The following is a 26,570-nucleotide window of genomic DNA, read 5'->3' on the forward strand; positions in this document are numbered from 1 at the left end:
GATCCTCGGCATACCAGTCACAAAGTGAGAGCATAATCGAGATTAAACATGTCATTGAATAGTTCAATGAATCTCAAAAGATCTAGGAGTTTCATTAGATTGAAACTGGTAAATGCTTACCTACCTAAAATAGATTCGAATTTGATTACGGCATCCCTCTTCAGAATTCGAATCGAAAATATGGACCTTGGCCTTAATTTAATTTTTGGGTTAATAATTAAGGATTAAAATCAACTAACTTGAATTCTCTTTTCCCCCTTTATAGATGTCGAGTTCAGACATCTATGGTCTTCCTCATCCTTTTGGAAATGGTTTTCCTTCTCAATCTCAAGATGACCGTCCACAAGTTGATCAAGGTGAAAGAATGTTCCCTTCTTCAAATGGTGGAACTGGAAATCATACTTCTCCAACTCTTCCTCCACCTCCTCCAACGATTCTCCCCGAACCACATTTTCTTCAACTTGAAAAGTTCAAGGTTACTCAAGCCCTGTTGGCATGCAAACACCTAGATGGAAATTATGTGTGTGCGCATGTTATAAACATGAAGTCGTACATTGACATATTGGGAATGTTGGGTGTCGTTTTCCCAAAGGAGATGGTTGTTGACTTGGTTCTTCATTTGCTTCCTGAATCATATAGTCAGTTCATTAAGGACTACTATATGACTGACAACGATGTGACCCTAATTGATCTGACATATTTGTTAATTGCTGTTGAAGCAGAAATGCTTAAGAGCACAAATCAAGCAAATGGGTCTGAAGGATATGTCTCCCAAGTTTCCATGGACGTTGGCAAAGGCTACATTGGTAGTCCAAAAAAGGTTTCTCTTCCCAATGGAAATGGATCGGCCAAGGTCAAATTGTTTGACCATATGGTAAAGAGAAAGGCTAATTCTGAGATAGTCCCATGTTGCATTACTGAAGAGTCCATATGTTTCTATTTCCAATTAAAGGGACATTGGATGCGAAGCTACCCAGATTACTTGAAAGATCTTAGAGATAAGAAAGTCAAGTTGTATGACTCTACTTCAAGTACATCCATTATCTAACTCCATTAAGTTCCTATTCATAGATTCTTATTACATGATGCGATAGTCACATTTTCATGTTTTGCAGGATCTAAGAGAAAGAAGGAAGCTTAAGAAGAGCAAGATGAATCTGATCGTGAGATATGGATTTCAATCACATGGTTCGAGGATCAGATTTTTGAGTTGCTGCTTAGGAGTTATGATAGATTAATAGATTGCTTAGGAATGTCAAGAAACATAGTTTTTATATTTGCATTGTAAGGATAAATTTTTCCGCATTTTATTAATAAAGTGAGTTTTGTTACCTTATAATTCCTTGCAATGGCATTTATGAAAATTGGTGATGATATTTCTATTCTTAGTAATGTTAAATATGGATTTGATTCTTAGTTGCGTCATTTGTGGAAATGTCATAATCAACCAAGTGAAAGGGAATTCTCATCACCCAAGTTTCAATTGGATAGAAACTTGGACTCATACAATTTGATTGTGTGATGTATGAGAATCTTGATCTTTGGAAGATTAAGACTAATTCGTTGATCACATGTTTATGTGAGTCAAAGTGAAGGGCTAATGGTTCTCGTACACATTGATGTGGACTATTTAGATCCACCACAAATGAAGCGTCGTAAGGGGTTATATCTAATCACATACCTCGGTTATAGGAATCACTATAAGCATGAACTGATTTAGTTATCTAGAAACCAAGGATTTTGTTTCCTATTTTATCAAACATTTTTGAAACATGATTTTATCTACAAAAGAAATACTTTTCAATTTTTTAAAAGTATCCTTACTGCAGTTAGCAGAAAACCTGTAACTCTCACCAACCTTTGTGTTGACCCTCAAACTTCATGCTCAGGAGATCATTGAACCAGCTTTTAGCAAAAGAATTGTTCATGGATTTCGGTCAACCTAGTTTTATCTAGTTTTTTTTATATCGGCCCACTTGTTAAGAAAAATTTATGAACTTATTATTATTATTATATGAACCTTGTATTCAAACCTTAAAGTGGAATATAACTACTTTGTTGTTATTGTTGTAACATGTGATGTATATTCAATTTGCTTGTGATCCATGAACTAAGTCGCACAGCCTGGCATGTTCCACCGCCTCAGCCGGGGGTGTGATAGTATGAGCCCATTTTGTGAAGGTTGAAGGAAGAAGGAGTCTTTCTTGTTGCTTGTATGCCTGGTTCCAGCTTAGATCCACCATCTTCATCATATTTCTGACCATTTGGAGGTGATGCATAATACCAATCTTCACTGTTTGAGATCTATTGTGTTTGTCTGCTCTATTGCGAGGTGAGTCTTCTCACTGTATTACTTGTGTGACCATGTTAGACTAGTTGAGTCTTATTTGTTGATTGTTGAGTATATGTTGTTAAGTTACTGATAACTCCAAGATTGCTGATAGTCCATAGGACTGCTAATAGTCTGTAGGGTTGCTGATAGCCCATAAGACTGCTGATAGTCCACATGATTGTTGATAACCCATAGGGTTGATGATAACCCATAGCTGTTTATATATGTTTTGTTGTATGTGATATTTTGAGGAACTTACTAATTGTATATTTAAATGTGTTTCAGGTACTTTAGATGATCGAGGGAAGGCGAAAGCTTGACTGTACACGCTAATCATCAGCTTTTGTGATTTTCAAAATTTTAAGATACTCTGATTTCTGGATGACTGTATTTGATACTTATGAGTCTTTATCCAAGTTAAAAATGAAAAATTTGTTGTGAAAATTGGGACGGTACAAGTTGGTATCAGAGCTAGGTAAAGGGTCAATGTGTTCAGCATGGACGTTGAACCCTATAATGGGGGGTGAAGGTGGGTTGAACCTGATTTCACATCAGCGGGGAAGGAGAACTAAGTATTCCATAAAATGTGCATACCTTCCTTATCACAACACAATTTAAATCTGCGAGGGCAGCAGATCCCATAAGTACTTTGCAGTTAAGCATGCCCAAGCGAGAGCAATTCAGGGATTGGTGACCCCTGGGAGGTTTTTGTGTCGGGAGCCCAAAGCGAACAATATTATGATACGTGTCAGAGGGGGATGTTACAAATAGTATCAGAGCCCTGGTTTGAGGAATTTGGATGAACACTCATGTGATTCCAGACTCAAACTAAGGATTTGAGAGTTTTCTTAACCTTTTTGAAAAGATTAATTCTTAAAGAAGGAAAGAGAAGATGTGATGTGTATAGTCAGCCGGAGCTCGAGGAAAGTGATCTCCCAAAATATCCATACTTTATATATATATATATATATATATATATATATATATATATATATATATATATATATATATATATATATATATATATATGCTATATTGAGTTGCTATTATTTGAACCAGTAGAGATGCATGATAGTTGATAGGCTAAGGATCCTTCAGGAATGGCATGATAAAGTTGCCTGATTTTATGATGCCTTGTAGCCTAGAAGATTTCTTATTTGCCTTACTAGAAGTTGAAATTGAAATCGTTAATTGCTATATGTATACTATATAGTTGTACATAATGAGGATTTTATAGCCTTAGAATGCTTGGTTTAGGGTTTAGGTATATTTGTGGTTTCCCAGTCATGAGATATGAAAGGTAATCTATTAGTTTGAATGACATAAAAAGTTTTGCAGCATGTACCTGAAATGTATCCAGGAGAGATTATGTAGTCATTGCACCTTAGACTAATATTTATAACCAATAAAGGTTGAAGTTAAGCTCCATTACTTAATCATGTATATATATATATATATATATATATATATATATATATACATACATATATATATATATATATATATATATATATATATATATATATATATATATATATCGCTGTTGTAAAAATCCCGACTAGGTCCCGATTAATCTCTGATTAATCCCTAGGCGCTACCCAACCGATTAGAGGGCGCCTAACGATTAATCCATGCCTACAAAATGAGTGAAGCAGTAGAAAACGATGAAATTTTATCACTTTGAAGAAGTCTTATCTCAATAAAAACCATTTGAAGATTGATTAGTGTTGTATTAATCATATTAACCTATTGAGAAAATTACACAGTTGGTCCCTATGGTTTGGTGTTACTTGCACGCTTCGTCCCTGGAAAGAATTTTTAACTTGGATCATCCCTATAACGTTATTTCGTTACCCGCCTAGTCCCTTAGGTAACCTTCCGTCTGATTTGGGGTTAGGAACTCCTCACGTGAGTGGCACGTTGGGGGCATTTTTGTCCTTTCAACCCTACAACGGACTTAAAACTACTTATCCTTCCTTCTTTTCTCAATCGGTGCTTCCACTTATCCTCTTCTACTCCATCTCTTTTGCTCGTGAAGATTGAAGATCCACAAAATTGATTATGGTGAAATGCAAGTGTGGAGCTGTAGGGATCATACGAACTTCAGGAACAAAGAGAAACTCTGGTAGGCCTTTTTATGCATGCCCTTTACAGGTATTGAGTTATCAATTTTTTTGGTAATTTCAAGGATGAACCCTAGTTTGTGCTAATCGAGGCTATTGAAAACTTCAGGGACCAAGAAGTGGATTTATTTCGTGGGTAGATGAAGAAAATCATACGCATGAGGCTGAAAGCCAAAATCTTGAGCTTGAAATCCATAATGAAGAACTTCAAATCCAAAATCGCGACCTTGAAATCCAGAATGAAGAACTTGAAATCCAAAATCGGAACCTGAAAATGTTGTTAATTGTCAGTTGGATTTTGTTTTTTGGGATAATTGTTTACAAGTTGTAGTATTAGGTATATCAGTAGTGGTTTTTGGTTGAAGATCATCTAATGCAAGGGTAATATTAGCATGTTTGTATTGCTGCATTTTAATGAAAGGGTATATTTTGGTATAATTAATAGTTGCACTTTGTTGTCTTATAATGGATTACAATGGATTATTACCATCTTGTATTGCTGGAATTGGGAGAGAAAATGGTATCTTTTGGTACATTAATAGATGCACTACAAATGTTATCTTTTGGTACTTTTCATTTAACATATGACCAAAAACATGCCAAATGAAATGACCAAAAACAAATGTCAAAGTACCAATAATTGATCCATTAGATAACATTAAAACAAAAGCATTACATAAGAGTTTAACCAAAAACAAATGTCTAAGTAACAAGTGCAATTGTTTTGGTGATACTAAACACAATACAGTTTAACCAAAATACAAACATCACATGACATAATAGTTTAACCAAAATAAAAGCATCACATGACATAAGAGTTTACAATGGATCCTTCTCTTTTCCTTTCTCATTCTCTTTTCCTTTCTTCTTCTCTTTTCCTTTCTCCTTCTCTTTTCCTTTCTCCTTCTTCTTTTTTCCCTTCTTCTTCCCACATGCACCACCAATAGTTGGTAACTGCCCTTTTCAAGTCCTGGCATTGTGTCCTTTGTTGTTACATTTGGTACATGTAACAGTTTTCTGTGATCTAGAAACTGTATTCCTTTTGATCATATCCTCTTTTTCTGTAGCTGACTTCCTTCTTTTCTTTTTTGGTCTCCCTATTGGGACACGGTGTTTTGGAGGCAACAAAGTAGTTGGACAAGGTGACTTCATCCACCTTCTTTTACCATTTATCGGATCCACTTTGAATGAGTACATGTTCCTCCAGGTTGATAGCCAATAACATTCATGAACAAAGGATTCTCGAATACCAATTGCAACATTATTTCTCCTCATGTCCCAAATTGCAGATACAGCATGCAAGTTTCACCATCATGTCATCAATATCGTGAACATAGAAAGTCTCGATGTCTACTAACTCAACGTAATGTCTCTTTCCGTTTACATACATCCTTCCAGGAAAATCAGTAAACTTTCCACCATGGTTTAATAGCATGCAAAACATGGTCGGATGATCACTTATTAAGGAAATGCCCAAAAAAATTAATTAACACTTGATTAGGGTTGTAGGATTTCACGAAGCAAATGCAAATAAAAAAGAGATTAGGGACTAGGCGGACTTACCATATTGAAGACGAACTTCTGCTTCACTGATGATCGGACCTCGTGCTTCACTTAAATTCCAAATCGGCATTGTTGATTATTTGGAAAAGCATACAAAGTTTTAGCTAGCGATTAGGGTTTTTCGTTTGAGAAAAGAAAGGGAATTCGTCTGACAGTGTGTGTTTGTGTGTGTTTTGGTTTGATGATGATCGGAATCGTAAAACCATCCGTCTTCTAAATGGCGCTAATATATTGTAGGGTTGAAAGGACAAAAATGCCCCCAGCGTGCCACTCACGTGAGGAGTTCCTAACCCCAAATCAGATGGAAGGTTAACTAATGGACTAGGCGGGTAACGAAATAAAGTTATAGGGATGGTCCGAGTTAAAAATTCTTTCCAGGGACGAAGCGTGCAAGTAACACCAAACCATAGGGACCAACCGTGTAATTTTCTCTAACCTATTTTATTATAATATTAGTGATATTTATGAACTTTGTTATGATATTAGTCATATTTAATTTTTGAAAATTCAACGAATTAGCAACTAATGGTCTCCGATTAATCCCCGCCTAGCCGATTAAGCCATTAACCCCAGTCCACCGACTAGCTAACGTCGAACATTTTTTACAACCTTGATATATATATATATATATATATATATATATATATATATATATATATATATATATATATATATATATATAAAGAGAGAGAGAGAGAGACAGAGAGAGAAAGTTGCAAAAGTTGAATGAATTTTGAAGAAGTTATCAAAGTATGAAGATCAAGAGTTCAAAAATTCTGAAGAATCGAAAAATTGAAGATACCAAAAATCAAACAAAAAAGGTGTTGAATTCAAAGAAATCAAAGAGCAAATATCAAAGAAGAGATGAATTCCAAGAGCTTCATTGTGGTATCAAAGTTGTAGTTTTTCTTTCTAGGTTATTTTACCATATGTATGCTTAGGAGTTTAACCAAAAATACCTTGAGGTTAAGAAAGTTTTATGAGGATGGATTCGAAGGGTTGCAAAAATGAGTGTCGTACAAACTAAGCGGTGAATGTTCGTAAGGATTGTGAGTATTTAGGATTGGGAAGTATTTATGAACATTAGACACAAATATGCGCATTGCGGTCTTGGTGTAATGGCTGGCTTCTAAATGGATTGTCTTATATGTTGTTAGTGATGACGGTTTAACTTCAAAGATTAGTTTTACTTGAGGGTAAGCAAAAGACAAGTGTGGGGTATTTTGATATTGCCATATTTATACATATATTTAGGCATTATTTTAATACATTTTAAGTTATATTTTGGTTAATTGCAAAGATATTTGATACTTATGGAGTTAAAATTAGATTTTGCAGTCAAATACGACATTCTTGAAGAAAAAGGACCAGAAGTGACAAATATTGGAACTTGGAAGGACTAGAGCTTAAAGGGAAGAAGAAACAAGAAAAAACACTACCCACGACATGGCAATTGAGCACCACGACGTGGTTATAAGGAAATTTCCAATGAATTTCGAAAGCAGGAAGCTCAAGACGTGAGCCTTATAACCTCACGACGTGAGAAACAAAGATTCTAGAAGATAACTACACGGAAGCGAAGTTTCCTTGTCAGATAAGGATTGTTGTTGACCACACGACGTAAGACCCTAATCCTCACGACGTGAGGGACATTTTTAAGGAAAACATAAATGACATTTTCCATATTCGATTTTAAGAGGTTGGATCTGATTTTCTGGAGAGATAGTCGAAATCAGAAGCTAGAGAAGAGCGAAAAACAACCTTTTAGAAGAGAGAACGTTTGAAGATTGAAGATTTGACGATCACACATCATATCCAGTTCACATTAATTTAATCATGTCGAATTCTTATGATTTTATGTGTTTACTTTCTGCCATGAGTAGCTAATTTAGTAGACTTTCGTTTAGTTAGATGAAACCTAAAACTATGAGTTAGTTTCTTATTGTATGGACTATATGAAAATGGATTTAGTTTTTGTTTGATTATCGATTCCTAGCATGTTAAAGCTTTAATCTTTGTTGCTTACATTCAAGTTAGGTGTAGTTAAATTATCAGTTTAGATTACATGAGCTTGATCGCCTAGTAGTTTATGATCATTAAACTATTAGAGATAGGATTCATCAAATCTTAGATTAGGTAATAACGACAATAACTTTAACTGTGTTATAGAATATGATTTGATCATAATCGTGTTTGGTAAATCATCTTGATCATAGATATTTTCCTTGGATATATCTTACATACCTAAATTATCATTAATAATCAATTATGTGTTTGCTTGTGTATGTTCATTACATAGTAGTTCATGAATTGAGGAAAATATTATAAAGATCTGATCAAGATTGCTAATAATATCTATTTTAGTAACCAACTTTATTAATCCATACATAAGAACTAACCATAGGAAAAAAGATGATTCAAAACTAAATGACAGTGCTTTTAATATCTTGATAACAACCGTTCTTAGTTAAGTGTTGGTTAGTTTTAAGTTAATCTGAACTTGCAAAATCATATAAAAACCTCCACTTTAGTTATTTGTTTTTAGATTAATTTTTAGTAATTATTCTAGTAGACTGAATCCGTTCCTTGCGTTTGATACCCAACTTACTTTTCTACCCTATAAACTGACTAGGTATACTGCTTATTAGTGCATTCGTAGATAAGTTTCGTTAGGAATTAAATTTAATTTGGTAGGTATATTTTATGCACATCAACCGCAGATTTAAATGACTCGCCACGACGTGGGAATAGGTTCCCCGGCGTTGCAGCTGATTTGAAAACCTAATCCCTGGGCTCTAGACTCTATATAAAGGACATTATAGCTAGGGTTTCATGATCTTTCAACCTCCATCACCCTCTCAAGACCAGAAACCCTAACCCTAGCCTCCATTGTGTGACATTGAGCTTTTTCTGGTGTTTGGTTGCATTCTGAAGGAAGAAGAAGAAGAAGGTGCTATCCCAAAGATCAAGCAATAACTCCTCCCTATCCTTAGAATCACTCTCTAGACCATTGGTAAGTCCTCAAGTTTCCATCTTGATGATTCTTTGGTTGTAGATCTAGCTTATTTAGCTTATTTTGGTCCATAAGTGATGTTTGGTTGGCTTGATGTGATAATTGTTGCAACTTTATGACTCCCCTGAATCCCCTGAGAAATATCTCTTGTAGATCTGGACTTTGGTTAGGATTTTTAGCCTTGCATGTGTTTTGGTCACCTTTTTGCTCATTTTGACATAAAATGGAATCTAGAAATGCAATGGTCATACATGTCTATAAAGCCCCAAATTTATGTTATATCTGGTATTAAAAACTCCTCTGGAGCTGGTTGGACTAAAGACTTTGAGGAAAAGTGCTTAATGGTTAAGCCCATGATATGATTTTTCCTTTATTAGTCCGTTGATTAGAGATCTTGTCTTATTGAAGTGTCTTGATGGATAAATTTGGAAACTTTATCCACTAAGGTCTTGAGAAGGAGTAGATATGGGTTTTTGAGCCTTTGGTTTTGAGTTAAAAGTAGCTTAACTCGATTAAGGTAATCAGATTGTTCCCCATGGCGTGGCGAGTAGGGACCAGTCGACTGTTTTGTCATCTTATGCCCACGGCGTGGCCAAGGAAGGCCACAGCATGGAGGATTTGCTAATGGATTGTTAACTTCTTTTACTTGGGGCTGGATCGGGTTTAGACCCGTGGGCCACGACGTGGCCAAGGTCGGCCACGACATGGAGGTCAACTGAGTTTGACTTTGACTTTAACTTGAGTTGACTTTTGGCCAACCCTTAGATTTGGCAGGTAGACTAAGGGTTTACCTTGTATGACTATCTAGGCGTGAAGTATCACTTGTATCGTTGGCAGTGAGAACAACAACATTTGATGATCGTCTGAGAGGTGATTCTCTTCATTGTACTCGTAGGTCGAAGGTGTTGGGTTTTGTGTACTATAACACTCCTATGGTGCACATACAACCCTAATAGCTTTGGATCTAAGTTTTCTCTAGTTATACATGCAATAAAATTTCCAAAGCATGAAGCCTACAACTAGCATACAATTTTGGTACATGAATCATTAAATCAAGTTAAAAGAATACATTTTTATTGTAGCTTGTAGTTTTGGCCTTTAAAGAGCTTAGCACCTCAAGTGTGATGCCTCAAATGGTTCACAAACACCATGAACAAAGGAGGACTTTGAGAGAGAGGCTAGACACTCTAAAATCAGTTATGATTCTCTTAGAATACTTAGGGCAACCGATTTTGGCTAAGGGGTAACATTTATATAGTGTAGGATTCCAAGAGTCATGGGTAAACCCTAATCCACACACTTAGGTTATGATCCATATCTCATGTGGGCTAACTCTTCATGGATACTTACATAAACTTAGCCCATCATGGATCAATAGCCCAAACAATATATATGTCACAGATTTACATAATCAGTCCCCGTTAATTTAATTAGTCTCTTTTGATCACTAAATTAATTCCAAATTAATTCTTGATCAAATACTAATTAAATATTATGATTTCTCAATTAATATATTATACTTATAATATATTAGTAAATCATAAATAGCCTCTTTCTCAAATATCCATCCTATCAGATTGTTCTGGTGAAGGCAACCCAAATGGACCATGCTAGTCTCGGGTCAAGTACATACCAATTATAGTTATGGGCTTAGACACCTAATCCAACAGTCTCCCACTTGGATAAGTCTAATAACTATTATTGCAAGTACGACTCTAGAACCTGACTAGCAATCATAGCTCTCAAAAGCCGCTGTCGAACTCTGACCTAGTCAATGACGCGTCCATTAGATAAGGGATCATATATTCCTCCATTCTAGATATCGTATGAACTGAGACATAGATTATAATCATTCTCTCTATTCATGTATTGTTTCCATATTTTCGATTTATGACGACCGACTAATTGAACAAATCAAATCAGTCCAGGCTTGGCCAAGCACTTAGGGTTGTCATCACTAAATCATCGAGGGGCCCACAGATATCGCTTTTATCCCTCTTAGGGTAAAAGGAACGGATAAAATTCGACTCATATGCTTTCTCTATTTACTCATCAAATCACACACAACAATATGTTTTATAACACCAAGTTACTGGTACGTTTTCATATTATCAATTTGCAACCGACTTGTAAACTGTAACTCATATCTCTCCGTTTCAAGAATATAAGATATTATCATCTCACAATCACTCGTGATAAAATCCATGAAGTGATTCAGATGAGCGTGGGTTTAATCCAATACTCAAATCTTATTACAGGAGTACTCATTAATACTTCAGATATTATCATCTCACTATCACTCGTGATAAAATCCATGAAGTGATTCAGATGAGCGTGGGTTTAATCCAATACTTAAATCTTATTACAGGAGTACTCATGAATACTGCAGCAAACTTGTGCTATGTCTAACACTTTAGACAATCTACAGACAGATTCATGACAGTCTAGCTTCAATACCTACTTCCAAAGTATGATCGACTGTGGATAGTTTAAATAACCTAGTTATTCGGGAAGTCAAAACATGCAAAGTGAAACACAAGAATAATCGAATCCAATATGGTCTCAAAACTTTTGAATATAAATAAAACATCTTTTATTTAATCACCATATTGATTACACATTATTCATTGTATAATGTTTCGATTAATCAATTTAATACCTGAATTGAAACAATAGTCATCCCATGCTCCAAGCATGCACACTATGGTTACTTATGGTCCTTACTTTGTGAAATAGATCAATTGTAAACATTTCCAATGACACTCATTTCACAATTCCAAACCCTTATCATAAGTGTAAGAATACCAAGTCCTTGCCACTTACTGTAATCTGTTAGATTCTAAGCTTATATGCAGTGATCCTTTTGTAATGACTATGTACACAAGTCACAGAGACTTTGCCAATTACAATCCATTGGAGATTGTTACAAGACAATTCCATGGGTACGACGTCTCATATTCAAAGCACATTCCTTTGAAAATCCTTCTTGCATAAAATTTTCTAACTTACTCATATATTCTTGATATCCAACTCCCATTATGGAAACATTTCCATATTTTCCATATGACATCCATTTTTAATAGAATCCTATCTATTCAAAATCATATCAATATGGTCCATTCATTACTATACTTCCAACTGTCCTTAAGCAACCAATCCTTAGCGAACCTCAGATCGTCCTTGACAGTTGTTTAATAACTTTAGTCATATACAGTTCTGGTCCATTTTCCCTCTTAATGCCCTAGGCATTTGGAAAATTCAGAACACATAAATATTATAGCACATGCAATCGATCCTATACCCGAAGCATATGGGATACGATACATAATGTTTTACATAAAGATGCGATACTTTACCAGTCTCTTGCTATAACATTTCCATATACAGAATTTCCGTATGTCGAATCTTTTCAACATAACATTCATATATGTCCTTGACTAAATTTGATTAAAATCTCAATCTAAACTTTTAGAATTGAAATGAAGTATAAGTTCCTCTCCCTTAATTATAGCAAAACAACTTTTCAAACCCTGCAACTTTGCGAATTGAAACCTTTGTTTTCTATAATTAACATTGCTAACTCGCAACACTTACCATAATAATTATGCTCCCACTAGCATGATAATCATTATCTTACTAGCATAACACTTATGCTCCCACTAGCTTTGACATGTACCCAGAAATAAGCTGGACTTCTAGAAATCAATACTTGTTGACTTCCTTACCAAAGTTCAGATTTATGATACAAGACGCTTCGATAAGACTTTATCTAGGCTTCTCAAACTCATACACCTTTCCTTAGATATATCACATGTGTGTCTAAACAATTTTAGAACTTACAGTAATAAGTCCCAAATGTTTAGATCTTTTTCCATTTCTCACAATTCTAACTATGAAGAGGGATGACGTAATCATAATCGAATTTGAGAATGCAAATATCACAATTTCTAACTCTTTAAAATCTACTTAGTGAAAGCGTTTCCTCACAGTCATTTTCATGAATTGGAGAGAAACCTTATGACACTTAGATTTTATGGTGTATGTGTTCCTATCCATGTGAATTTGTCATAACCATAATCATAAGACAAGGTTAGTGACAAATCTAAACTTATATGGACTGAACTTGTTCAATCTTAATTTCTTGCCACCTGGCAGCACAAGGGCCTACCATTGCTTCCAAGTTGTTATGCAAACAATTGAGTACTCATAGAACTCACATGCATAGTCAACTTTAACTGGAATGGGCACAGAAACAAGAATATGTCAACACGATAGGTTACAAACCTCAAGTCGTGTGCTAGTGATTAACAATAGGTTTACTCTTGATTAGTTCTTGAAACTTTCAAGATCCTTAAGACTCCCACTGACCTCTTGACATATAAGACTCTCTTTGTCAAGAAACATTACTTGACAAACAAATATTCAAGAGTTAGTGCGGTTTCTTATCAAGACAAACACTTCTAACAATCGGTCTTAGTTGATCTTTATTTTATCCAAAACATCACAACTTACCAATTTCAAATGTACAAGAGCAAGAAATCTTTTCTACTCCACATTTTATGATGTGTTATAAACCTACTTGGAATATGTCACTCATAACTTTAAGACTCGATTTTGGAACGAAGTATGACTCACCTTCTTGATTTAACCATTCAACATTTCACGATTCCTCTTCTTAGCCATACAAATGCACTAAGGTATCCTTAGAGGATCAATTGTGACATGGTTCCATAATCATAAGGATGATCATAAAACACGATACTAAAGTACTCTCCCTTCCTTTCAGATTGAAAAACTTCTATCTTTCTGCCTAATTTGATTCTTCTTATTCGTTATGCTATGCATTGAAACTTTTCCAATGACTCAGAATTATACTTAATCTTGTAAGCATAACCATATTTACTAAACTTTAGTAAATCATGACGAATAGTCTTATCGTTCTTTGTGGTGGACCTGACCAGGGCACAACCAAGTGTATCCGATCCCCTAGTCCTTCACTTGACTCACATATACATGTGAACAAGGAATTAGTCTTAATTTCCCAAAGACGAAGGTTCTCATTCATCATACAATACAAGTTGCATGATTCCAAGTTTCTATCAATTGAGACTTGGTGATGAGAATTTTTCCTTATTTGGTAAATTTAGACACTACCACAAACGAAAGAATCAAACCCATATCGCTAAAAATAAAAACATACAAACATCAATTTTCACAAATGACATTGCAAGGAAATATAAATAAGATAAAATCAAAATTCTTTCTTTATTTATAAAACACAGAAAATCTTGTCCTTACAATGCAAGTACATATGAAAACTATGTCGCTACATATTTCTAAGCAATCTATCATAACTCCTAAGCAGCAACTCAAAATTCTGAACATCGAACTATGCGATCGAAATCCATCTCTTCGCGATCAGAATCAGCTTACTCTTCTTTCAAGCTTCCTTTCTCTTCTTTGATCCTATAAAACATCAAAATGAAATCTTATCATATCATGTATTAAGAATCTATAAGTAGGAACTTAATAGAGTTAGATAGTGAACTTACCTGAAGCAGAGTCATACATTTTGACTTTACCATCTCTTAGATCTCTCAGGTAGTCAGGGCAACTTCGCAACCAATGCCCCTTCTCTTGGCAATAGAAACAAACAGACTCTTTTGGAATGGTACACGGGACAATCTCAGATTTAGCCTTTCCATTTCCCTTGGAAAGAGAAATCTTTTCTGGACTTCCAATGTTTCCATTGTCAATGTCCATGGAAGTTTGGGAAGTAGATCTTCCAATCAAATTTGTATTACCAGTGCGCCAAATCATTGATGATTCAGAAGCAATTAGCAAATATGTAAGATCGATAAGGGACATGTCGCGGTCTGTCATACAGTAATCTTTAATGAACTCACCATATGACTCAGGAAGTGATTGAAGAACCCAGTCAACAGCCAACTTCCTCGACACAACGACTCCTAACATTCCCATCTTGTCAATGTGTGACTTCATCTCCAAGACATGTGCACACACAAACCTTCCATCTTGGTGTTTTCTAGCCAATAGGGCTTGAGTGACCTTGAACTTTTCAAGTCTTTGAACTTGTGGGTTAGGGAGAATTATTGGAGGAGGTGGAGGAAGTGAAGTATGATTTCTGGGAACATCATCTTCATGAGGAAAGCTTTTCCAAATGGTTCGGGAGGACCATAGTTGTCAACATTAGACATCTATAAGGGAGAAATTCAAGTTTAGTTTATTTAAGTCCTTAATATAACACCCAAATGAAATATTAAGGCTAGGACCCAACACAATATTCTACAATTCGGAAGAGGGATGTCGTAATCCAATTGTAAAATATTTGAAGGTAGGTAAATGACGATTAACCAATTTTCACCATGAAAAACGAAAATGAATTTTAGGTTTTAAATTCCTAGATTCTTTCAGATTCATTGAACTTTTAAATGGCATGTTTAAATCTCGATTATGCCCTTCAAGTTTGTGACTGAGATGCCGATGATCACAAACAAGGTATGAATAACCACGAAAATTAGCTTGGTACACTTAATGTTACAAATCACCTAATCAATGTGTCGGTTAACCACACACGCTCTATTGATCCATGATTAACATCGAGCTACTCATTTCCATCCTTCATTAGTCCCATATTAGTGTGCCGGTTAACCACACACGCTCCACTAATGACTAATAAGGTGCAATGTGTAATTTCATGGGTTAGCATCAAATTCACATTTTTCCTAAGTAACTAAGATTGAGAATTTATAAAAGTATTTAGTTACTTGGTATTTCATTATACTTTTAATGAGAATTAATGCCCTATCCTACCCGTTCGGCTAACGACCCTCCACTAGTCAAGGAAGCGGTGGGTGAGAGTGGACACCCATTAAACCACCATTTTATAGGCAGTAACCTTATACCCCCCCCCCCCTTATAGACCGGCTTCGTGAATGAGGCCTACTAACGGTAAGACTGACCTTTTACTTATATATATATATATATATATATATATATATATATATATATATATATATATATATAATAGATTATACTTTTAATTTTATATAGTATAAGGGTGTATTTTAAACATTTAAAATGCTGGGTGGTTTAATCTTTTAATTAAACTAGACTTTTAATTTAATTAAATTCAATCCATATAGTTATGGATTTATTAATACTCTTTTAATTAAACACTTTAATCAATTTAATAAAGTCCATAATGTGTAATTGAACTATTCAAAGCATCTAGGTTATTAAAAATTCAAAATTAAAACTATTTAATTAATTTTTAAGTTATGAACCCAAGAGTTGCATCTTTTGAAACCTTTCAATTACTAGATGTTCTAGAATTCAATATTCAAATTAAAACTTTTTAATTAAACTTTTCAAATTCCAAAACTTGAGGGTAAGTTTTGAAACTCTTCAAAACTCTTCATTTCCATAACTTATGAGTTTAATGTTATTTTAATGGATGATACTTTTCATGTTCCATAACTTGAGAACAAGTTATGGAACTCACTAAAAACATTTAGATCAATTTCAACAAATAAAATTATCATATAATTCATGATTGATCTAACTAAACTCATAAAACAAGATAATATCAAATCAACAATTTACAAGTAACTTTGTTTATCATATAACCAACAATTATCTTAAAACTTTGACAATTATCTTTTCATTGGATGAGTATAATAACTACCATATCATAAAAAACAGATTTTATGATACAAAACAGTTTGTGGTAGTGATCCTAATCCAATATAGGCCAAAAAAACCCGAAAATTTGCCATCTGCCAGTGCAACTCGTCGAGCCAGGCTTTGGACTCGTCGAGTTCATCAATGGAATCGGCGAGTTCAGCCTGGCAGAAGGCCTTTTTCAGTTTGCTTCAACTTTGAACAATAAACAATGCAACTATATAACAGAAAACTATCCATGGCTCTGATACCACTGTTGGGTTTTGTGTACTATAACACTCCCATGGTGCACATACAACCCTAATAGCTTTGGATCTAAGTTTTCTCTAGTTATACATGTAATAAAATTTCCAAATCATGAAGCCTACAACTAGCATACAATTTTGGTACATGAATCATTAAATCAAGTTAGAAGAATACCTTTTTAATGTAGCTTGTAGTTTTGGCCTTTCAAGAGCTTAGCACCTCAAGTGTGATGCCTCAAATGGTTCACAAACACCATGAACAAAGGAGGACTTTGAGAGAGAGAGGCTAGACACTCTAAAATCGGTTATGATTCTCTTAAAATACAATTTTGGCTAAGGGATAACATTTATATAGTGTAGGATTCCAAGAGTCATGGGTAAACCTTAATCCACACACTTAGGTTATGATCCATATCTCATGTGGGCTAACTCTTCATGGATACTTACATAAACTTAGCCCATCATGGATCAATAGCCCAAACAATATATATGTCACTGATTTACATAATCAGTCCCCGTTAATTTAATTAGTCTATTTTGATCACTAAATTAATTCCAAATTAATTCTTGATCAATACTAATTAAATATTATGATTTCTCAATTAATATATTATACTTATAATATATTAGTAAATCATAAATAGCCTCTTTCTCAAATATCCATCCTATCAGATTGTTCTGGTGAAGGCAACCCAAATGGATCATGCTACTCTCGGGTCAAGTCAATACCAATTATAGTTATGGCCTTAGACACCTAATCCAACAGAAGGAACCAATTCCGGCCTGAGAGGTGAGTCTCTTCACTGTACTCGTGGGTCGAAGGCTCCAATTCCGGCCCATCGGATTTTGTTTGTAGGATGATAGTTGTCTTTGTGACACCTGTTGATAAACCTGTATGTGCTTGTTGTCTTTATGACTCTTGTTGATATGTATGTATGTGCTTGTTGTCTTTGTGACTCTTACTGATTTGACTGTATGCTTAGCTGTAGGGATAAAATAGACCCAATATTGGTTGAAAGATATTGAAGGGGGTGAAATAGAACCAGTACCACTTGAAAGATACTGAAAGGGATGAAATAGACTCAATACCAGTTGAAAGATATCGGAAGGGGTGAAATAGGCCCAGTTTAGTTTCAAGTTGTTATGTTTGTTTAGTATGGGGTATTTTGGGGAACTTACTAAGCTTTGTGCTTACGGTTTATGTTTAAAATGTTTTCAGGTACTAATAGTTTCAAAAGGAAGGGTCTGGCTTGATCGCACTGCATCCCCTAGAGATTTATTCCGCATTGACTATTTATGATTTTACTCTGATGTTTTGAGAATGCCTTTATTATGACCGTCTTTTGGGATAATGAATGAATGGTTTTGACTTATTTTAACTGAAATTTTTACTCGGTATTTTTGGGATGTTACAGCTACGCTTATTTTATTTAAGTGTAGCTTTTAATTATAGTTATAGTCGTTACTATGAAACTATAATTGAGATTTATCAGTGATTTCAAGTCATTATACTGATTGATCTACTTATGGGAATGATGTCTAGGTTGGATTTAGTGAGGTGTTTAAAGTGGGATTTTCAAACAGTATACTCTGTATACCAAACGGACCCTGCCTCCGATATGATCCTACCTGATTATTACTTACTTGATAGATGTTGATGTAAACATTGGGATTATTGAAGAATCTAGACTATAATTATTATAGTCGTCAGGATTATGAAACTAGACTAAGGTCCCGTTGTTAGTTTCTGTTTGGGAAAGTGCTGTCTGGTAAAGTGCTGTCTGGGAAAGTTTTCTGACTGGGAAAGAAACCATGTTGTTTGATTGTACATCTGATTGACTGTGCTGAATGATGAAAAAAAGTAATAATTCAATTAAAAATAAATTTAAAAAAAGTTATTTAAAAAAATTAATAATCCAATAAAGAAAGAAAGAGGCGGAGTTTGGTGTATAATTGTCTTTCCAACCCATTCAGCCAGAAAGATATGATTTTGGGGCTTTCTGGGAAAGACATATCTTACCGGGAAAGACCCCTTCTTTTGTGCAAATCAAACAGTCTTTCCGGTTCATTCAGCCAGAAAGATTTGTTTGTACCTGGAAAGATATGTATCAAACGGGGCCTAAGGCTTAGTGCTTTATACGTCAAGGTCTCTTTGGAAGTCCAAAGCGAAACGCTGCCGAAATCGTCAGTCACTCATTTTATAAAGTGAGTGCATAGTTACTTTCAAAGTTACACATAGATACAAATATCCTAAATGCTTAATTTCTATGTGTGATGTCCTTGTTGTGTTTAATGTAGTTGTACAATATGATTTTTACTTGATTTAATTGTATATTTATCATACTTAATAATATGATTGAGTGGTGAAGGGTTGTGTGAAATAACAAATGAGAGGTTGTGATAGGGTTGTGTGAGATAGCGGTTATGATAGGTTAGTGAAAGTTGTGCGAAATAATAAGCCATGTTTGTCGTGTCTATCCAAAGTACTTTTGTACTGCCGTGCTAAACCAAAGTACTATTGTATTGTTGTGCCTGTCGTGACTATTCAAAGTACTATTGTATTGTCGCGCTTACCCAAAGTATTATTGTATTGTCATGCTTGTCGTGTCTATCCAAAGTACTAATGTATTGTCGTGTTTACTCAAAGTATTATTATACTATCGTGTCTAATCATATAAAATATCCTTTAAGAAAGATCTCTCAAGATCATCATGTTAGAATTAGTAAGTAAGAATAACGAGATGGGGTAATTAGGGTATTGGAATGCTGAAGAATATATAATTAAATATTATAATATTATAGGTTGAAAACCCTATGTACTCACCAGGTTTCCCAACCTGACCCACTCAGTTTCTTTGCATCACAGGTAATTATATATGGATAATGATGCGTGTTTTTGCTGAGAGATTCAAGAAGATGTTGATCGTTAATGTAATGAAATGTAGTAAGTCTTCGTTTATGCTTATGTTTCTTGTATCACTTATGACATCCTGAGTTTTGAAAATATAAATGAAAAACATTTCTTATGAAATGCCTTTATTTGATATTATATCCTATAAAGCATATTTTTAGACAAATTCCGCAATAACAAATGTTTTGAATAAGCATAAACAAAAAGTTTTAAAATGACCGTGAAAATGGAGATGTCACATGTGATATGGTTCAACATTAGTGAACCAAGCATATTAAGATAAACATTTACTTCGTGTGCGAGCAAGTTGCTTTGGGTCAGGTTCGAGTTGATCATGTTCCATCTAGCTCATCAATTATTGATATCTTCACCAAGGAGCTTCCATTGTCTGTATTCTATGAGTTTTGATCTGGTTTGAACATTTTACATTTTAACCGTTCGATAATACTACAAGCAGATATTAATGTATATAAATAAATATAGTTAGACCCATGTTAAACCCATTTTTGCATAACACGTTAGTTTCCTTATATTCTTGTATATATATATGTTTAATTTGAGGATATCATTCATAGGAAAATACAATGTTCTAGCATAGTATCCTACATTGGTGCTACACGGTCGTTAACATTATATCGAGTCAACATCTAGCATCCTCATGGCTTATCACATCTTTATATATCCTCATCGAGCCTCCATCTTTAGAGGAGTATTGGTGTATCCAATAGTTATGGTACACGATCTCATATGTTTCTCTCTCCAAAAAAATGTCTCTTTTGGAGAGTAAATCAAAGATCCCTACACATATCTTACAAATACAAGGTGTTACAAAACCAACTAAAACTAACTAACTATTATAAAGTCCTCTAACAACATAGAATTACAAAAGGGGACCCCACACAGCCACACTCTATGAAAATGTACACTAACTATTATATTGACTTGGTATAATTTTACTAATGATTATAGCTAATTAATTAAATACCAGTTGATAAAAAAAACCATAAAGACTTCCGAAACGTATATTATTCGGACCCAAAATAACAACGATCTAAATGTCAAACCATAATCGGGCTTCATCGACAACAATAATTTCATTGGATTTTCATCATATATCAGTACATGCCACTTGTATGTTACCTCCCCCTTTCCCTTTTCCTAACACCAAATTATTCATAAATTAACAAGCACGTAATACGTTTACAAACAACACATGAAAACAATCATGGTATTTTCCTATATTTTCTTTCCCTCTAACCAACGGGAGTAAAATGCCAATGCTTCTTTCGGTTTGTACTCAGGTACTGTATGCCCCGATCCCTGCATCACATCAAACATATAATCATATTTCCAAATCAACATACAATCTTTAATTGGCATGTAGCCCATCCCCAATGCTTAAATGTTAAATCCCCTCTCATCTTATCTTTGTTAATTATATTTCTATATCCATGTTATGCTTTAAAACATGCACTTTAGTTAGTTCCATATATGATAGTGTTTCTCATGTACAGTTGAACACGGAACCACGGCTCAAAATACACTACAGTTACGTGTGACTAACCTTGACTGTGAGAAACGTGAGGTTACTGTCATATCCTTGTAAGAATCTGCAATGAGAAGAAACATTTCCACATTTAATTATATATCATAACAAGAAAATCAACTTCTTCATACATTGTTGCTAGGTTGTAAGTATGCCTTATAAGTAATAGTGTTTTGGCATATGGTATTTTTCTGATCAAGGATATGGATACATACCCCGAGACTTGGCCATCAACCTTCCAATTCCTCCATTCATCAATAACCGGGTACCCTAAAGATCGTGTCCAAGCTTCACTTCCGGTGAATGGAACACACATATCATGATCCCCACTGCACAACCACATAAAAAAAAAAATTTAAATAAAAAATATATATATTTCGTACGTCTCATTTACATTAGCAATTAACCTGACTTGACATGACATGACATGACAGACTCTGTTACCTGAAAATAAGAGCGCGATAGCCACGAGCAGTGAGGTTTCGGTGGTACTTAAGCATGCTTCCAGCATCATGATAATATCTGATCCTACTGGTACATAGCTCCCATTCGCCCGCTACACTAATCTGAAATATCCATTTCAACTTCACTTTTTGTCTAGAATTCAATCAAACATAATCTTACTATAAATAGAAACCTATTAATGATATCTTACCGGGTCCGCATGAATTGCCTTCCGGACTGCTTCATTGTTTAGCCATGCAGTTGCCACTTCATCATCCTAAGAGAATTAATAAAAAAAAATATTCCATAACTAAAATAGATTTTAATTACCAATACTTTGTAACGATTTTTTTTTTTATTATAAATGATGACTTACAGTACACGGGACACTTTCTTCACTGTTGAGAAGCTCTGGCCAAGAAGGAACATAACCAGCCTTCACTGGAGCTCTAAAAGGCCAAGCACGCCCAAACATTCTGGTTCTCACGGGAAGTGGTCTTTCGGTTTCACCCAATTTCCTAAAGCTCAGGGGTAAATTTGTATTTTCAAGCCTAATCTTACTTGAACTATCACTGTGATAGCATGGTTCTAAAATGTCATAGATGTTTAGTCCATCAAGCTCCTGGAGATTCGAGTTCAAATCAATTATTAAACAAATAAATTAATTAGAAGAAATAAAGAAAAAAAAAAAGACGATTAATTACTTGGTCAACTTTTTCAAGCTTGCTTTCACAATCATCATTGGCAGGATTGTAATAGTTCCCTTGACACTCTTTGGTAACGTCCTGTATGTGTTTAGAGTCCAAGTTATGTCAACATCCTTTTTATAAAGGATATGGAAATTCTTAAAAATGGTAATTAAGAAAAACCTGATATAGTTCATCTGAAATGAGGCCCATTCCATGTGCAAAGGGGACAAGAGCATTTCCATCAAACACATCATCAGTGACTCCATTTCCAACAATGTATCCCTGTATTTTTTTTTAGTGAATTTAGAATTGTGGAAAATAGTTGTATACGTATAGTTATATCATATATGGGTGAAAGATGAAACCTGTGGAAAATATTATTATCCCTAGTAAGTAACGGATTGTAATATATTGTGATGAAATTATTTTTACAATATTTAATTTGTACGCCTAGATACAGTAACTGATTAAAATACATTCTTGATGAAACACTTTATTTTTTAATGTGTGAGTCAGTCGGGTTGCATTGCTAATACTTATTTTCCACATGTTTAATATTTTCTTTAAGTTATCTGAAGTGTGGAACTTGATTAAATAAACTGAATCATTTAAATAAGAAAAGTATTATAAAAAAGTATTTCAACCCATTATCTAATATACTCAACCTACAGTTCTGTTATCTCTAGAAAACTGTAATAGGGATATTATATATATAACAAGTAAATATAGATAATAATATACTAGCTTTTTAATTGAGGATGCACCTTAAAGTTGAGAGTGGGTTTATCACCAGCATCAAGTCCTGAACAATATCGAGAAGGGCGTTATCGTAATTTACTCTAGACTCATGCTAGTTCAAGTGTTTTAAGACAGATGTTTACCTTTCATCACTTCATAAGACAACATAGGGACATAAACTCCAGCATATGATTCACCAGCTACGAAAAAAGGATTTGAAAGGAATTCGGGATATAACTTGAACCACTAAAATCACATAAACAAAAAACGTAATAAATATATTAATATTTCAAAACATGAATATGTTTGAAGGTGAGTTTTTTTTTTTTTATTAGTATTATTTTAAAGAATACCTCAAGGAGAAATTTGTGGGAATCTAAAGCCGTTGTTGTATCTCTGGTGATGTAGTCGGATTTGTTACCAGAATAAGACATTCCGACTCCAGCAGGAGAGTCCAAATATATCACATTTGAAACCTGACCAAATGAAAAAAAAATGATCAAATTTATGTAATTATTAAAATTATAAAATTAGTTTTGATAAACTTGAAAACAGGAAGTATGTATATAAACCTTGGCCCATGTATATGGATTAAGATGAAGCTTGGGCAAGCTTCCTGTTTTCTCAAAATTAAACGGACCTGCAACACGATGCTTTGTTGTTCTTAGACTGATCAAGCAAATCCAAGATCCAAAAATTTGTAAATACTCAATTTATAAATTACTATTTGCTATAATTCCTAAGTTTGACTATTAAAGTCAACAAGTGTTGTTGCTGGAAATCCGATCATGTTATAAGGAGTCAACTCAGTCGATCAATTTGCTATAATTCTTATGCCCTAAATTTTCTCATAAAACACAAGACACGTATCCTTTATCTTTAGAAAATTGTAACATGGATTATGATTTTAAAACAAATGGATTGTCGTATCAAGATTTCATGCGAGTTTTCCCTTACAATTAGTGTGATGTTGGTACTAAAAAAATTGAGAAAAAGGAGAAAATCAAGAAAGACAGATTCATGATTCTAATAAAACAGTGAAGAAAAGTGAAGTATATATATACCATGTTCATAAACAAACCCATCAAAACTGGAGCAACCAGGGCCACCATTGAGCCAAAGAACCACTGGATCCTGAGAAGGGTTTCTTTCTGAAAGAACGTAATAATAATACAGTTTCTTGCCATGGTTTTCATCTATTGTCACATACCTGTAAACGATTATGCAAAAACAGACACACACCCATTAAGAAAACGCAAACCTTTTATTGCAAACATCAAGAGAGAAGTAAAGAAAGCAAAGATTAAGAGTACCCAGCATAGTGTTTGGATGGTAGAGTGCCATCGAACCCAGGAACTTGAGTAACTATGGCATTCTGAGGGGCGGATTGTGCCAATAAAATGGTAAATGAGAGACAAATCAATAAGATTAGGTGGATTGAGTTCATTATCTCGAACATTTAAGAAATAATAATTTGGGGGATTCAAGAAAGAGAAAAGGGGGTTCTTGAATCTGTTTTGAAGTTTCTGTGGGAGTGAGGGCTGAATATAAAATGGGAGCATAGAAGAGAGTGAAATTTGTCAGTTGTTCGCTTACAAGGCAAGTGAAGGATAAGAGGGGGACTGTGGAAGAGTGGGTTCCAACAGAGCCACCAACTTTTGAGACTTTCTCTATTCACACAAAGGCAGCCCCTTTTTGATGGACCGAAGTACAAGTAAAAATACGGTATTCCGTATTCGGCACATATCTGGTATCTGGATCCATTCAGAGCTGTCTTCTGAATCAGTCTAGTATTCAGTGTATTTGGATCAAAACCATTCAGTAGCATTCAACTGACCTATGTATACGTGTCTGAAGAGTAAAGTTTTAAAGTCGATAAACTCATGTTTAGCTGGAGTGTGTAACATGTTAAATGATTTTTCTATTAAATTGTTTATATTTATGTGTTAGAAAGGAAGGTGATGTATCAAATTAAAGCTTGTTTTATTTTTATAAATTGTTGATTATTAAATACAATTGCAAAAATTGTATTAAATTGTATTACTAAATAGTTAATTAGATTACAAAAAACAGTTTGGATGGTTGTGAGGAATTGAATAAGAGAAATTTTGACTTGTTTGACCCGTTTGATTTGTTTCCTCCATAGTTAATTGTTAGTTTTATACTTTTCCATAAAATCATCATTCTAATGTATGCATATTGGATTAATTTTTGTTTAAAAATATAATGAATTACTATTATTTTCTCTATGGAATAAGGTTTTTTTGGTTAAAGAGTTATAAATTCTTTTATGACGATGATATTTGATAACTCTGGTGTCTTTTGTCAATGAGTTTATTTGAATTTAATAAGCTTTAATTTAATCCTAACAATATACTTTTATCGAGTGTGAGGTGGGCTAGGTGAACACTACGGAGTGATAACACCACACTCATTGGGTGAGAGGTGGTGCAGTGAAACCCCGCACCAGACAATTTCACTACAGCATACTTTTTTTTTAATTTTGTTTAATTTATTATTAAATCATATTTATATATTAAAAATTATTCTCTACAACAAGATATAATATTAATATATTATTTAATTGGAATATTAAAAAAAAGGTGAGAGAGTGAGAGGTGATCATTTTCTATCAGTGGGGTGGAGAGAAAATGGCATATCGATAAGTTGGCATGGAAAAAACGAGAGGGGGTGAAAGGGTAAATTGTGGTTTATCCAGAGAATAAACCAAATATTCAAACTTGAAGCTTTGGTTATAGAGTATTGTAACGTCCGGGTTTCGGGGCTAAGCATTAATAGATGATGTAATAGTCTAGGTCAACTATTGTAACTTTTTTTGAAGTAATAAAAATGAATTATTTGAGTATTATATGAATTATGTGAATTTATATGCTTTATACTTAATTATAAATGTATAATTAATAAAGAATAAAAATAAGCGTCAAAATTAAAGTGTGAGATAAACCCGATATCTTTACATAAAGTGGTGGTGGTCGAAACAAGGATTCCGATGATATAAAGAACGCCCAAATCTGACTTCGTATGAGGAAGTTATGATTTTTCTAAGATTTGGCATAGCAGTGCACGACCCGAAACTCGAATTTTAGTTCGAGCAGTTTTTGGCTTACGCGACCTAAATGAGAGTTGAAGATCTCATTAATAGGAACTCAACGACAAAAAGACAGACGAAAACGGAGTCCGTATGTAAAAGTTATGAATTTTACGCGGACATTTAACAATGTAATCACCTCCTACTGTTAAA

General features: G+C 34.2%; 1 protein-coding gene across 1 annotated transcript; it reads right to left on the bottom strand.

Moving 5' to 3' along the window:
• Positions 1 to 20,966: 20,966 nt before the first annotated feature.
• LOC145113860 (serine carboxypeptidase 1-like) lies at positions 20,967 to 24,977 on the bottom strand. The gene is made up of 14 exons (XM_079049909.1): positions 24,622 to 24,977; positions 24,373 to 24,518; positions 23,881 to 23,948; positions 23,662 to 23,784; positions 23,452 to 23,554; positions 23,335 to 23,372; positions 22,751 to 22,852; positions 22,586 to 22,666; positions 22,258 to 22,503; positions 22,093 to 22,158; positions 21,882 to 22,003; positions 21,653 to 21,766; positions 21,456 to 21,501; positions 20,967 to 21,211 (listed from the first exon to the last, which is right to left on the bottom strand). The coding sequence occupies exons 1-14, from the start codon at positions 24,765 to 24,767 to the stop codon at positions 21,128 to 21,130; spliced, it is 1,485 nt and encodes a 494-aa protein (XP_078906035.1). The 5' UTR covers positions 24,768 to 24,977; the 3' UTR covers positions 20,967 to 21,127.
• Between the last annotated feature and the right edge of the window lie 1,593 nt (positions 24,978 to 26,570).

This window comes from Lactuca virosa, chromosome 5 (genome assembly GCF_052849685.1).
Source record: "Lactuca virosa cultivar CGN04683 chromosome 5, Lactuca_virosa_CGN04683_v6, whole genome shotgun sequence".
Lineage (NCBI taxonomy): Eukaryota > Viridiplantae > Streptophyta > Magnoliopsida > Asterales > Asteraceae > Lactuca > Lactuca virosa.